This window comes from Thamnophis sirtalis, unplaced genomic scaffold, assembly GCF_051295495.1.
Source record: "Thamnophis sirtalis isolate CommonGarterSnake01/CBP01778 unplaced genomic scaffold, rThaSir2_p1.2 scaffold_8, whole genome shotgun sequence".
In the NCBI taxonomy this organism is placed as follows: domain Eukaryota; kingdom Metazoa; phylum Chordata; class Lepidosauria; order Squamata; family Natricidae; genus Thamnophis; species Thamnophis sirtalis.
The window spans coordinates 74,489,631-74,505,824 of record NW_028261388.1 but is presented as its reverse complement, the minus strand read 5'-3'; the positions used below and the strand labels follow the sequence as shown (position 1 = coordinate 74,505,824).

Below are 16,194 nucleotides of genomic sequence, written 5' to 3'. Positions count from 1 at the left end.
TCACAGGCAAGCCATGCCTTCAGCATGACTTGGAGAGAGATTTGTAAGTGTCCTGTTGAACAATGTTTCTATCCCTGTGGTGCCAGACAAGTGGAATATATTATTCACTACATCCTCCACTCTCCTACTTACAATAAGATTAGGCACCAAATTATTCATGGTAGGTGACTGCTTTGTCCCTGATCTTCACTTATTCAAAGAAATGGCCCCGATGAGAGCTTACACTTGTTTGGCACAAGCAAGACTTCCTGTCCCATAGAAACCTATAACTGCATTCAGGTGAATGCAGATAGACTTCGATCAGACCTTTATCCTCAAAGTGCAAAGATCAATGACTGAACTTGAATTTTGGACTTAAACGATGCTCCAGATACCTAACATACATACCTTGTTCAATCTAATCCTTGTACGGAGCTACTGAAACCTGTGTCGATATAAATTGTGGTTAGCACTGGAATAAAGATACTCGGTCCTTGTTACAAGTGACAAGATAGGGAGAAAAAGTAGCTTAGAGAGGAGGCAATATTCATCTCTAGTCTTTCTGCTTTGAAAATATTGGCTTGCATATAATCACCGTGAGATTTAGGGAAATTTTAAAAGGGGCAGCTGAAAGCCGAGCATGGGAAAAGAATTGAAGCAGTGGTTGGGTTTCAAAAATTGTTCAAACCTACTCTGTGGGTGTGGTCTCCTTTGTGGGAGTGGCTTGCTGCCCATGTGACCAGATGGGAGTGGCTTGCCGCCCATGTGACCGGATATGAAGATGCCGACGACACTTGTCAGAACCACCTTAAATTACCTCACACACAGCACTGGCATGCATAAGAATACGATGTAAACTTGTTTTTTAAAAGGCATCTTTGGTTTGCGTTAAAACAACTTCAACACACGCAATGTTCTGATTGCACCACAAACGCAGTAGTCATCCTTACCTTTCACAGAGGCACTGAGTTTTATAAATATGAACATGATAGTGTAGAATAATCATATCCAAGGACCAGTGGTGGGTTTCAAAAAACTTTGGAACCTCTTCTGTAGGTGTGGCCTGCTTTCCGGGTCCACTGGTGGAACCTCTTCTAACCGGTTCGGTAGATTTGACGAACCGGTTCTACCGAATAGGTGCGAACTGGTAGGAACCCACCTCTGAATTGAAGGGACCTTTCTCTAGGATCGTTAGCAGCCATTGCCCTTGTTCCTAACTGTTCTTCTCTTTTTCTAGTCAGGCTTGATCAGGACGCAGGAAGTGGATTACTTTTTGAAACCACTACCTCCAAATATTGCACTTAAACATAACATTTCTGTTCCTGGTGGTCACCGTTCCCATGTACTGTATAAGAGATCGACTGAACCTAAACTAGTAACGGATAATAATGAGGTAATTGGGACTGATGAGAGCCAGCAAGAGGCTCACAATTATGTCTTTCAAGATAGCCAAGCATCTCGCAATTCTGAGGGGCGTCAAAAGCAGCACTTTTGTGGAAGGCGTAAAAAATGTATGTAAAGATGTCTCTTCCTCTGTTTATTACTTAAATGTATTTTAAGACTGCCAATTTGACGTTTGGTTCTGCTTTTTTCCAGCAAATAAATGTTTTCACACATAAGATGTGATCAAGAAATGATGTTCAATTGAACATTTGTTACTGCTTTGTATAATGTAATGTGTGAGGGGTTGCTTTAATGTAATTCCATATCAAATGTTCAAGCAAATTGACAACACATTGTTTGTAGCAGTGGTGGGTTTCAAAAAAATTTGGAACTTACTCTGTGGGTGTGGCCTCCTTTGTGGGAGTGGCTTGTCAGCCATGTGACCTGGTGGGAGTGGCTTGCCGGCCATGTGTTTTCTCTCTCTCTCTCTCTCTCTCTCTCTCTCTCTCTCTCTCCTTCCTTTTGTTTCTCTATCCCTTTTTTCTTTTTTCTTTCATCTCTCTCTCTCGCTCTTTTTCTTTCTTTTTTTATTTATTTCTTCCTTTCTTTCTCTTTCTCTCTCTCTCTCTGTGTCAGTCTGTCTGTCTCTGTGTGTGTGTGTGTGTGTGTGTGGCAGTGGTGGGTTTCAAAATTTTTTGGAACCTCTTCTGTAGGTGTGGCCTGCTTTCCAGGTCCACTAGTGGAACTTCTTCTAACCGGTTTGGTAGATTTGACGAACCAGTTCTACCGAATAGGTGCTAACTGGTAGGAACCCACCTCTGCTTTGTAGTGTAAATGTATTATCCTGTTAGGTTTCACTGTTCAAAATTCTCTTTTCCCAATGCTTTAACTCCTTAACTGGGAACAATCAATCAATGATGTGTTGTACTTAATGCTTTTTTCATTATTATTAGGGTGCTGAAAAGTATGTTGGCTTTTGAATACATCTGCATATTTCCCCTTTTTTAATCTTAGGAGGAAATAACCTGATATGAAAGGTGTTTTGGGTCCAAATCCCATCAGTCCCCAGCCAATGGGCAGAAGACATAGTTTAAATCACCTAAAAAAATTCAGACTATCAAATTATACTCAATCTAAGCATCTTTGGCCCAACCCAGACAAATGAAGAACTCTTAAGCTCATTGATTTAACAAGGGAAAATTCATGCACAATTTAAATCAATAATCCCCAGGTTACAAGCGCTCCCTTAATGAACGTTTGAAGTTATGCAACAAGCATCCCCTAACGTTTACAAACAAGTCCCAAAATTACGAATGTTGCAGCACCACAGCATTTGTTCGCCCTTACAAACAACTGCAGAGGCTCTGCAACTTTCGTCCTACACATTACAAGTCAAAATGGAGCTTCTGAGAAGTGGATCCACCCCTCAGAAGCTCGTTCGGGGCCCAATGGGCTTCCCCCGGCACATTGCAGGCCGAAATGGAGCTTCCAAGGGGCGGAATTAAATACACGACAAACAGCATGTACTCAACAACAGTTGTAGCATCCCCAGGTCACGTGATTGTCAGTTGCAACCTTCCCAGCCAGCTTCCAACAAGCAAAGTCAGTAGGGGAGACTGGATTTGCTTAATGACTGTATGATTCATTTAATAACTGCAGTAATTTTCTTAACAACCATGGATAAAAAGGTTGTAAAACCTTTTTATTAAGAATGCTTAGCAATGAAAATCCAGGACCGAATTATGGTCATATGTTGAGGAGAACCTATAATAGGAGGGAGTATCATGTTAAAAATTGTAAGTTAGGGCAGCCTCAAACTTGGGAGTACACATAGATCTCCATATTATGACACTGGAAATTATAATATCCTTGACTTTTATTCTTGCTTATTTTCAGTTTGTTTGTTTGGTTTGATTTTGTCATTCACATGAACCTATATAACTGAGTGTTATTTGAACATCTTTTCTCTTGTTGCAGATATGCCTCAGCCTCCAGGTGGAGATACCTACATCTTGCCAGATGAATATAACCCTTTGCTGAGAAACAAGCGGTCGCTTCTGAAAGCCCATAAGACCAAAGAGTTCAATGTTGAGACTTTGGTGGTGGTTGACAAAAAGATGATGCAAAACCACGGCTATGAGAATATTACTACTTATGTTCTAACTGTACTTAATATGGTACGGATGTTCCTTTAAGTTGATTACTGAACATGTATACAGAATCCATATTATAATTGTCTGAGACTCCTCCAACGAGAATGTATCTCCCCTTGTTCCCAGACAAAACTTTCTTCTTCTTGGGTTACTGCAAACATTAGATTTCTGTTCTGACCCCCTCCTCTGTCCAGTAACGAAAGCCGAGACAAGCTTAATTAGAATGTCCTTTAATAGCAAGACCAGAATCTCGGTGGCTGAAAGCCAAGCAAACCTTGGCAGCAAGTCCGACAAACCTTGGCAGCAATTCAGACAAACCTTGGCAGCAATCCAGCCTGCCAAGTTAGTTACGTTCTCTTTAGTCAATATGTTGACTTTTGCAAGAGGGGTGTGTCACAAGCAGTCTTTTTTATAGTCTGGAGAGGAGCCTAATGACCACCAGCTGAGCGCAATTACTTCCTGTAATTGCGTAATTGTTCTTGACACCGAGTAGCTCTTCGATGGCGTGCATCCAGGAACAACTCACTGCTGGTTTATGGATCACTCTCCCTTGTCTCCTCCCCACTGGTCCAAGGCTCAGGCACCACCAGTCTCTCTGTGCCCTGCTTGGAGTCGGAACCCTTTCCAGGGTCCTCCACGTCCTCCAGGGCCGACTCATAGAGCCCCTCGCTGTCGGAGTCTGATGGCAGCTCCAACGGCTCCTGCTGGGCCACAACAGATTTCTATGCTGCCTTAAATAGAGTCCAGCGTAACAGAGATGTAACAACATTCACGTCTTGGATATGAGTGACATTTAGCAAGTATGTTAACAAACCACATCTTTGCTTGAATACATAGCCCCACACCAGAGGTTGCTTCTGGTTCAGATGAACCGGTAATGGAATTCAGGCCTACCATGCCCCCAAACTGGTTCCCTTGCTGCCGCTGGGCTGCCACCATTTTGGTTTTTAGTGAGTCTGCATGTGCAGTTCACTGTAAATTGTTCTGCACATGTGGGAAGAACAAGTTACATTGAATAGTGCGTGTGTGGGTGGCAAACAGGTAGTAAAACTGGCAGCAACCCACTCCTGCCCCACACTGATGCCTCACCTGTTCCTCATTCATTCCTCAGTAGATTCTTGCAATGACTCTTCTTAAACCTCAACTTCCCTCCTATGTTTCCCTTTGACAAAAGCAAGAAATGTGCATAGCCACTTCGAGCCGAGGTGGCGCAGTGGTTAGGGTGCAGTACTGCAGGCCACTTCAGCTGACTGCTAGTTCGGCAGTTCGGTGGTTCAAATCTCACCGGCTCAGGGTTGACTCAGCTTTCCATCCTTCCGATGTGGGTAAAATGAGGACCCGGATTGTTGTTGGGGGCAATATGCTGACTCTGTAAACCGCTTAGAGAGGGCTGAAAGCCCTATGAAGCGGTATATAAGTCTAACTGCTATTGCTATTGCTAAACCATTGGAAATCTTTGAAGCAGAACCTGCAGGGTCACCTTGACCAAAAGAAGGTGTCATGTCTCTAGGACCTTCATAACATTCATGGGTAGAAATGAGTATCAGAAAAAAGGAGGAACTTAGGTTTTTCATCTGTAGCTATCATTCGGCTAGAAAGACACATCTTGTTTCCCGTTGCTGACTTCAGTGCAAATGTGCTTCTCTGTATGCCTGTATGGGCAGGTGGATGGACACAAGCACATGCAGGCCTATTCTCAAATATCTTTCAATGCAATTTAAATTGTAATTGTAATTTAATAAATTTATATGCCGCCCAATCCCATAGGACTCCGGGGGGCTTACAAATACAACAGTAAAATAAAAAGTAGAATATATGGAAAAACGAAAACAGATTTAAAAGCAACAGACCATACACTCAAACCTAGATGGGGCTGGACCTCATTCATGGGGTCAACAGCCCCAAACCTGCCGGAACAGCCAGGTTTTAGTGGCTTTTCGGAAGGCCGAGAGAGTGGGAAGGGTCCAGATCTCTGCGGGTAGATCGTTCCACAAGGCCGGAGCAGCTACAGAGAAGGCCCTCCCCCGAGGGGTCGCCAGCTGGCATTGTCCGGTCGACGGCACCCGGAGGAGGCCCAGCCTGTGAGATCTTATTGGCCGTTGGGAGGTGTGTGGCAGGAGGCGGTCTCGCAGATATCCAGGTCCTAGGCCATGTAGGGCTTTAAAGGTGATAACCAGCACCTTGAAGCGCGTCCGGAGACCGATAGGAAGCCAGTGCAGCTCGCGGAGGATAGGTGTAACATGCGTGTATCTAGGTACACCCGATGTCGCTCGTGCGGCTGCATTCTGGACCAACTGTAGTCTCCGAACACTTTTCAGGGGCAGCCCCATGTAGAATGCCTAGAATGCCTAGAAACATAGAGATTATGTATGAATAATTACCATGAAATATGAACCTTTTTCACTGAAACTGCTGGGTAAAACTGTACAAATACACATGTTTAAGAAACAAATAACAGACAATATATACTATCACACACATACACACCTTGCGTGACCTTTTCTTTTTATTTTTCTGTGCTATTTAAATAAAGACAAAAATAGGAGACTATGGATGAAAATCAAACCTTGCCCAAGTAGTTCTCAACTTACGGCCATAATTGAGCCCAAAATTTATGTTCTTAAATGAAACCTTTGTTAAATGAGTTTTTCCCCCATTTTACAATCTTTTATGGTCTTTCTAGCCACGGTTGTTAAGTGAATCACTGCAGCTGTTAAGTTAGTAACATGGTTGTTAAGTGAATCTGGCTTCCCCATTGACTTTGCTTGCCAAACGTTTGCAAAAGATGATCACATGACCCCAGGACACTGCAACCGTCCTAAATACGTACCAGTTGCCAATCCGGATTTTGATCACGTGGCCATGGGAATATTGTAACGGTCATAAGTGTGAAAAATGGTGGGTCGTAAGCCACTTTTTCCAGTGCCATTGTAACTTTCAATGATCAGAAAATGAATGGTTGTAAGTCGAGAACTACCTATATTTTCATCTTAGTTTACTGGTGGCCCTCATTTAACAAAGTCTAATTGCTCCATGGTTTCTTAAAAATATGTTTCAGGTTTCTGCTTTGTTCAGAGATGGAACAATTGGAGGTAATATCAACATTGCAGTTGTTGGCTTGATACTTTTGGAAGAAGAGCAGGTAGAGTATATTCAATATTTTAAAGTTGAATAATTAATCCTGATTTTTAATCTTAGCAATAGCAGTAGCAATAGCATTGCTATTGATTTTTAATCTTGCTCCTGGATTCAATTCTTGACATCTCACTGCAGAAGTATCTTAGTAGCATTATAAGAATAAACCAATCTTTCCTTAGCTTGGTGCCTGCCAGATGTGTCGAATCACAATTTCTTGAAATGCATGCTGTAAGGCAGCTTCAGAGAAACTATTGTTTATCATTGTAGTATTTGTACACTGTTGCAGTTATCTTTATGCAAATGTAAGTTTAAAGAGAATAAACATATGAAACAGGATGTTCAGGATTGAGCTTGTTGATTTAATGCCCCAATTATGTTGTGCAATTAATATCTATGTCTCAAACTACTCATTCTCAACGTAAGAACTTGTCTTCTTTTTTTATAAATGTACATCCTGAATATTTGGTATTAAATCTTGGCCCTAGTTCTCAAAGAAGCTGCAAGCTCAATGCCTCATCATCTGTCCCAAATGAGGCTAAATGTAATCTTCTCAGATCAGAGGCAGAGTTTCAGGTATGATATGGACCAGGGGTGGGTTTCTCGCCCTGTTCCAACCGGTTCAGTTGGAACGGGGCCGGCGGCGTCCTCGTGCACGCGCGCAGTGCACGCATGCGTACTAGTGCCTGTGCGATGCTCCAGCTGCTCCTGGAGGATCGCGCAGGCGCTGTATGCATCCTGCGCATGTGTGGAAGCGCAGAACTCATCAAAACCGGGTAAGGAGCGTGGGTGGGCGGCTGGGCTCTTCGCCGTTCCCGGAAGTTACTTACTTCCAGGTTCGCCAACCAACCGGTTCGCGGGGACCGCCGTGAACTGGTTGAAACCCACCCCTGGTATGGACATAACTTCTAACTGCTTGGCTACACTGCAGTGATGGGTTTCAAAATTGCCTCTTCTGTAGGTGTGGCCTGCTTTGTGGGAGTGGCTTGCTGGCCATGTGACTGGGTTGGCGTGGCCAACTTGTAAAATGTGGTGAAACTCACTTAACAACGCTCTTGCTTAGCAACCAAAATGTTGGCTCAGAAACTCTGGCATTTGAAGCACGCAAGTTTTAAAGCTGTCAAGTTACAAGACCCTTGCACCCCTAACCCTTTAGGAAAAAAAACCCAGGGGTGTTCAAACTTGACAGCTTTAAGACTTGTGGACTTCAACTCCCAGAATTCCTCCTCTCGCTCTTCATCTTGATGATGTGCGGACGGGCGGGGGGAGGGAGCTGGAACCGGTTGTAAATGGCACTGTAGATTTGTGGAACCTCTTCTATAGAAGAGGTTAGAACTGGCAGGAACCCACCCCTGCTACACTGGATCATTCCTCTGAGCAATGGACAATTGCAAAGGAAGAGGACTGTAGTCTGGAGCACCAGGCTTGTCACTTAAAAAACTATTTTAAGTGCTTTCAGGGCAAAAGAGTTCCATTATGACAGACCAAATTAAGCTGCTTGGCTCTTCTCTCAAAGAGGTCTGGAATTACAAGCAAAATTGCTTAATGATGTTCAAAGGATCTGGGCCAGACAACAGCATCACACGTTGGCTGTTTCACAGAAGTGTTTAGCCAGAATATTTTTAACCACAGGTCAACAAATAATTAGGGGCTGATTCACACCTCTGGCTAAACTACAATGTGTGATATTTGCACATCCAGTCAAGCCAAGAACAAACAAACCTCAGTATGGCTTTGTGTCTTGTATGAAGAGCCATTCTCTCAGGGGTTCACCCAGGTCAGATTCTATGTAGCCAAAGTTCAGAGAGAACTAGATCTCAGTCCAGTGAGGCCAGAGGTGAATAGGGCAGCCCATAGCAAAAAGAAGAGTTAATTTGTGTAAGCAATAACAGGCAAGCAAGGTATCAAGTGACCAAAGCTGCAGCTGAAATTCAGCATAGCTAGAGGGAAACAGAGAATGCCAGGGCATGGGTCAAGTTCCAAAGGGAGTGATAATTTGGAGAAAGGGCACGTGCATTTCACCAGGTAAGACGGTTTCTTTGAGAAGACAAAAAAATGCACATTTAGGTTGGAATATCGTAGAGTTGATAGAACCGTGTTATGATTTAGAATTGGTTGAATGGTTCAGACTGAGAGGCTTCTCTGGCAGAAACTCTGCATGATTCAAGACTTCTAGCTCAATTCCCTCATAGTTCCTCCTCATTTCAAGGACCTCTTTCATTCTCGGTTATGAGAGATTGCCACTTCTGGACTGGTTTTGAACCAGAATTGTTCCATAGTTGTCATGAATCATGATGAACCAGAGTAGCATCACAAGCATGAAAAAATTTCAAATTTATTGCAACCCTGAAGCTAGGTACATGAAGGAAAAATCTGCATATTAATGAGGAAATAATAGGTTTATGTCTACCACTCAAGGATCATTAGAGCCGAGGTGGCGCAGTGATTAGGGTGTAGTACTACAGGCCACTTCAGCTGACTGTTATCTGCAGTTCAGTGGTTCTAATCTCACCGGCTCAAGGTTGACTCAGCCTTCCATCCTTCCGAGGTGGGTGAAATGAGGACCCAGACTGTGCGGGTGATATGCTGACTCTGTAAACCGCTTAGAGAGGGCTGAAAGCCCTATGAAGCGGTATATAAGTCTAACTGCTATTGTTATTGCTATTGCTATTGCTATCATAGCCCCATGTATGCATAGCCCCTTCAGGAGATGTATTTTATAGTAAAAGAAAAGCCAGATCTTTTTATCTTCTTCCATTGGCTTTAATGAATATTTTTATTCTGAGTTCATTTCTTGAGTATCCAATGAAATACTTGAAGGCACTTAAACATGTTAGTTTGAGGTATCATTCTTTCTTTCTTAAGCCATGAAATAAAAACTCCAGATTATCATCTCTCCAGTTGTTACAACTATGTTGATGGTATATTTTCTACTTTCCCATCAATTATTTCCCTCCTTCCTTCCTTTTCTTTTTAAGCTTTTGAATTGATTCCAAACTCCTGTGCAGTAGAAAACTCTACTAGCAATGTAATGCTTCATTTTATGTGCTGAGCGATCAGGGCTCCTAACGTGACAGCTTAATTACACTGAATGTTTAGATTTTCATGCTTGGACTATGTCCAACCTGAAAGAGTAGGAAGAATAATCTTTTGATCTTACACCTGTGACATAATTTTCCTTTATATCTCTGGCTTGGAAGTGCTACTCCTCTAAATCCTTTGCTTGCTATTCTTTTGCTTTTGACACTACCCATAACCATATATGTATGTTATTGATCATATAAACAGAGCAAAAGGAGATAAAACAATTAGCTAGCAAGTGGGGGAAAAGTTAGAGTTCAAAACTAACTTATATTTTACAGTTTAGCTTTGAATTAATTAATCACTTGGAATCGTACATAAGAAAATGCCTTTGGCAAATCTTTCCCATTGTTTTCCCCTAATTTTTGTCCCTATGCATTATTCTAAGAGAAAGTAATACTATTAGACAGACCTTCAGAGATTTTTCTATCTCCTTCGCTGTAAAGATTTTTCTGACATTCTTTGTTAAAGTGAGGCGTGTTTTCTGGATTAATTTATTATTCAGTGTCCATGCTTAAGTCTAATGTTCAGAAACCATACATTTTGGACTTGATGCTTTGGTAGTTGGCACATTTGGGAAGCAACTGATTTTGCTGTATAAATTACATTATGCAAATATTGTGGACAAAATCCAGCAGTAGCTATGGCCAACTTTTAGGAACTGATAGCGACTGAAATAGACATATATCGTCATGTTCCACAAAAGCTTATTTCATATGTATCAAAGGCTTGAATGGCTATAAAAATATCAATAAAGTGTCCATTCATGACAATCTATCTTATTGGAATTCTAGCCTTTAAAGTTAATTAACTGTTCATAAAGTCTTTTCTTTATTACAACTTATTCATAAGTGCAGACGTTAACCCAATTTATGCAATAACGCTTTCCAAGATATTTGAACAAAATTCCTAGATAAAACCAAGTTCACTTCACCTCTTCTCCAATTAGCCAGTCATCTTGCTTCAGTATTAGAGAAGAAGATGAAAATGGCTTCATCTATCCTCTCTGTGTTCAACACTCTTCTCTCCTGATCACAGATATTTTAGGTATTTAGATACGCAGAACAGCAGCAAAGATAAAAGAGAAGAGATAATATTAAACCCAGTGTGTTTTTCTTCCAGAGTTTTTTGAGTCAAACTTGAATGGCTTTAGTTACCATAGTCAGCCATCATGCAAGCATAGAGGAATTAGCACCAACCTTTATAGCAGTCCTAATCTCAACATTTCTATGCCACCCAGCCATATCCAGGATACTGAGATACTCCATTTTTCAGAATATGGTCCCTTCTCCACTACTATAAAAATTATAGGTGACTGTTGTGACTCAGCAGATGTCTGCTGTGAGTCTTTTTGGGATACAAGATTCATTATGCAGCTGGGGCTTGTGAGAGGCAGGTTTGGAGATAAAAGGACGGATGCTGCCACGCCCTAGTTGCAGGAGTCAACATACGTTCCTTTGTGCGTGCCTTGGTTTGTACAACATTGTTTGATCATCAGTCGTGGTTTATGTAAGATTCACTTGGATAAGTGCTCTGTATGTTTGTAACCCTGATTCATAGAGACTTTGGAAGAAGTGTTTTGCTTTCGTTTTGTTCAAATTGAGTTGCCGTAAGAAAGATTTGTTTTCATTACGTTATCTGGTCAAAGACTTGTATTTATGTTATTTTTGGGCTCGAAGCCAGTTTGAACTGTGAACTGATAAAGAAAAGTTCCTTTTAAGTTTAATTGTCTGCCGTTTGTTAAGAGCCGTGAAGGGGGGACAGAACAGGTGACTAATAGAAATTCCTTATTGATCAAAAATGTATTACTTAGATTTTCAAGGACAAGGCAAATAATACATTGCAATCCAGGTAAATTGTACATATCACAAACCTCACTATGCATGTACAATTAACTAATGAAGAATTAGAATCTGTTGGAGGCTGGTAATTCCAAGGAGGAGATTATGACATTGGAAAGTCAAAAAAAAAAATTGGAGGAAGTTTCTAGAAAATATCTGAAAATGGTGAAATGTTTTTTTTTTAATTAAGGAGAATGAAGATTTGCCACTAATCTTGTAAAAATAATAAATTTCATATCTCTTGTAATCATACTTTTCACAATCTTTGTTTGCACTGGGTGACACAAAGGCCCAGTGGTTAATACGCTGGTCTTGTTGGCTGGAAAGTTGACAACCCAGGTTTGAGACCCAAGAGTTGTGCAATGGAGTGAGCGCTCATCTTTGCCTAGCTCCTGCCCACCTCCCAGTTTGGAAGCATGCAAAAGCGAGTAGCTAAATAGGTACCACTTCGATGGAGAGGAAACTGCACTTCGTGTCATTCTGACCACATGACCACAGAAACGTCTTCGGTCAGCACTGGCTCCACGGCCTTGAAAAGGAGATGATTGGAACCCCCTAGAGTCAGCAATAATCAGTGGAGTAAAATCTGCAAGGACTCCTTTCCTTTTCCCTTTCCATTCCTTATTAGCACTACATCATTTGGTGAAGGAAATAACTGAGATTTTAAAAAAGCACTCTATACTTTTGTTTCTCTATTTCTAGTGGGAAACACTGTTGCTAACTTGCAATTTCAGAAAGAGAAAACGACAAATTATTTTGTGTTCCGAGGTGCCTTATCGACCTACTGGCTATGCCACAAAAGAGAGTTAATGAATCAGTTGAAGAGAGTTTGTGCAATCATAATCAATGCTCATTATTTACTGATCACTTGGCAGGATGCAAACCAGGTGTCTACCAGCCAGGCCTACCAATCTAGGTACATCCAAGCCAAATATTTTTGCTAGGCAAGTCTGAAGGCTTGATAAATATACTGGTTTTCCAGTCCTAGAGAGAACTCCTGTATGAAGGTTCTGATGGATTACCTGGCCTTGGCTGGTGAGTTGCATTAGGCAATACAAACCCTTTCTAATGAGTTTACATTAACAATGGGTCTTTGAAGTTCCTCAAAATGTCAAGTTGATTTTGCAAAGTAGACCAAAACATCCATTTATTTTGTCTAAGCCGCTTTCGTAGAAGGAAAAATATTGGTGTTCTGTTGTTTCTCAAATCTTTGCCCCAAAAGTGCTGGTCTGTTTTTATTCAGTTACAAACTGCATTTTTTTAAAAACATCCCTGCTCATTTTTACTTTCCAATTTTTAAAAAAAAAAAACTGAGCAGAGGTGTTCCTTTGTTTGATTTGTCTGCAGCCAGGCCTTGTGATTAATCACCATGCTGACCATACCCTGAGTAGCTTTTGTCAGTGGCAGTCTGGGCTGATGGGAAAGGATGGTAGCCGCCACGACCATGCGATTTTACTAACTGGCTTTGACATCTGTTCCTGGAAAAATGAGCCTTGTGATACTTTAGGTAAGTATTTTGCATCTACTGGGCCACAAATGCACCAAGGAGCCTTTGGCAAGACTGATATCTTCAAATGCAGGGTTTAAGGGTTTAAGGGTTTATTTAATTTGTATACCGCCCTATTCCCGAGAGACTCAGGGAGGCTAACAATCTGAAGTGGGGGGGTAAAAAATAAAAAATAAAAAGACAAACAATTTAAAAATACAGCAATATTCGTACCTCAGATGGGGCTGGAAGATTCAACAGTCCCAGGCCTGCCGGAACAGCCAGGTCTTAATAGCTTTGCGGAAAGCCGGAAGGGTGGTAAGGGTCCGGATCTCGACGGGGAGATCGTTCCAGAGGGCCGGAGCAGCCACAGAGAAGGCCCTCCCCCGGGGAGTTGCCAGCTGACATTGGCTAGTAGACGGAACCTGGAGGAGACCTAACCTATGGGATCTGATCGGTCTTTGGGAGGTAATTGGCAGGAGGAGATCTCTCAAGTACCCAGGTCCGATACCATGTAGGGCTTTATAAGTAATGACTAGCACCTTGAAGTGCGTCCGGAGTCCAAGAGGCAGCCAGTGCAGCTCATGGAGGATAGGTGTGACATCGGTGTACCGAGGTGCACCCACAATCGCTCGCACGGCTGCATTCTGGACAAGCTGAAGTCTTCGAACACTCTTCAAGGGCAGCCCCATGTAGAGTGCATTACAGTAATCCAGCCTTGAGGTCACGAGGGCGTGAGTGACTATCCGAAGGGCCTCCTGGTCCAAGTAGGGTCGCAATTGGTACACCAGGCGAACCTGGGCAAAGGCCCCCCTGGTCACAGCCGACAAATGGTGTTCTAAAGTCAGCTGTGGGTCCAGGAGGACTCCCAAATTGCGAACCCTCTCTGAGGGGCGTATAATGCAGGTACTGAATACTTGCTTAGATGATGAGAAAAGCAACATTCCCATTATTTAAAATATCCAGTGATTGCAGATCCAGACAGAGACTTAATAATATCAAGTACATAGAGATTTGTCCATGTTCTCCTCGTAATGCTACTTGGAGTAGGAAACTAGGAGTAGAAAAGTTCACCAATCTTATTAATGAATGAGAATATTTTATGCCAGCATCTTTCTTTATGCATTCATGGGACTTGTAATGCATCTCACTGAAGCTTCTAGGGCAGTGTTTCTCAACCTTGGCAACTTGAAGATGTCCGGACTTCAACTTCTAGAATTCTCCAGCCAGCGGATGCTGGCTGGGGAATTCTGGGAGTTGAAGTCTGGACATCTTCAAGTTGCCAAGGTTGAGAAACCCTGTTCTAGAGATTACAGGAAATAAATATTTGACTCAAGCACAACAGCTATATGCTATTTTCTCTTCCTATCTTATTTTGATTGTCTAATCCCATTTTTCCCCCAGAAGGCATGCTGTTTATCTTCTTTTTTCACTTAAACACTCCAGGATTTGCACCAATAAGTGGCATGTGCAGTAAATACCGCAGCTGCACTATTAATGAAGATACTGGGCTTGGACTGGCTTTTACTATTGCCCATGAATCTGGACATAAGTAAGTTTGCCAACCTGTTTTTGGAAGAGGAAAAGAATTTTAAAATTAAAATCTTTCCTGCCAAAAGAATGATCAATAGATTATTCTTTTAGATATCCAAACATGCTGTGTGATTTCCATTAAGTAGGGTTACTGCCAGTGGTGGGATTCAAATAATTTAACAACTGGTTCTCTGTCCTAATGACCATCTGGGTAGGTGGGGCTCAGTGGTCATGTGACTGGGTGGGCGTGGCCAACTCAAGGTCACTCAGGTCGATGGGCGCTTCGCCTTAGCTGTTACAATGTAATAAGGGTTAACCGGCGAGGCAGTTTCTGTAAGCAAGGCAATAAAGATTAGGCTAGAAACAACACCAGAATGTTTCCTTCCTGCCTTCCTTACAGGATTAGCCCTGTAAAGTGGGGAAAAACAAAAGGAGATTTCTTCCAACAATCGGTTTTCCCAACTGCTTAGAAAGTTACCAACCAGTTCTCCCGAATAGGTGCAAACTGGCTGAATCCCACCACTGGTTACTGCTTACATTTTAATCACAGTTTGATATTTAAGTATAAAAGGAAACATATCGGAACTGCAGTGACATCTGTTATAAACACCTCAGTAACATATCATAAAATTTTATACTGAAATATATATATCAGCCGGGTTCTGCCCACCTTTACTGCTAGTTCACTTGCGCACTACGCGCGCATGCACATTTCAATAAAAATTGTTCAGAACTAATAATCAAGATGGCAGCGGCGGCAGTGGCGATAAGGGAACCAGTTCAGTGGAATGGCAGGCTGTCATACCACTACTGGTTTGGCCAAACTGGGCCGAACTGGTAGCAACCCACCACTGAGATATATATATATTCAGTTGTTATACTTTATCAATATGTAAAATCTCTGTCTCTTACACCCACAGATTTATTGCAGAACAAAGCAAAAAAAAACTATGATAATTTGTAGTTGTATACACAATTCATGTGCCATTGTATTTGTGCTAATATAAAGAAAATGTTTAAAGCCATAATCTGGCCTGTTAATGTATTTTACAATCATCAGCAGTGGTCATCCCCACTGAATACACCACTGTATATCAGTTTTTAGGATCCAGGGCATATTATTAAACAAATTAGGCCAGCCCAGTTTAATGCAGGTTATAGTTATATAGGGGCAAATAAATCAACTTGCTTTTATCAGTCTGCTTGTCTACCTAAATTCTTTTCTGCCTAAAATTATTTATAGCCTGTAAAAAATACAAACATTGATAAGCATATGTGAAGCTATATAGTCTAAGCTCTATGTTTATGCTGAATAAAATTATTTACATAGAATGTTTAAAGGGCCCCTTGAAATGTGTTGGAAAATCATTGTCTTTCAGAAGTATAACCAGATTAAGATTGTGTACAATACTGAAAACAGTAGCTGGGATTCCTCTTCTGCTGAATTTAAATGCTGGCATTATGAGACAGTGTTTGTAAAGGTATAAAGTTAACATTTTGCCTCTTACAGCTTTGGCATGGTCCATGATGGAGAAGGAAATATTTGCAAAAAATCTGAAGGTAATATTATGTCACCCACACTAGCAGGACACAATGGAGTCTT

At 41.7% G+C, this 16,194-nt stretch overlaps 1 protein-coding gene and 1 long non-coding RNA gene across 2 annotated transcripts in view; one reads left to right on the top strand and one right to left on the bottom strand.

Annotated features, from left to right (window-relative positions):
• Window positions 1-16,194, bottom strand: part of LOC148044493 (uncharacterized) — a 1,189,713-nt gene that overhangs the window by 105,249 nt on the left and 1,068,270 nt on the right. The gene's annotated exons all lie outside the window — the stretch shown is intronic.
• The window catches only part of ADAMTS16 (ADAM metallopeptidase with thrombospondin type 1 motif 16), a 118,477-nt gene that overhangs the window by 21,903 nt on the left and 80,380 nt on the right, over window positions 1-16,194 (top strand). The window contains exons 4-9 of the mRNA XM_087721921.1: window positions 1,217-1,490; window positions 3,340-3,539; window positions 6,574-6,657; window positions 12,920-13,079; window positions 14,505-14,610; window positions 16,102-16,194. The exon at window positions 16,102-16,194 is cut by the window's right edge and continues 45 nt beyond it. Of these exons, the coding sequence (XP_087578047.1) occupies window positions 1,217-1,490; window positions 3,340-3,539; window positions 6,574-6,657; window positions 12,920-13,079; window positions 14,505-14,610; window positions 16,102-16,194 (917 nt within the window). The remainder of the gene's footprint in view (window positions 1-1,216; window positions 1,491-3,339; window positions 3,540-6,573; window positions 6,658-12,919; window positions 13,080-14,504; window positions 14,611-16,101) is intronic.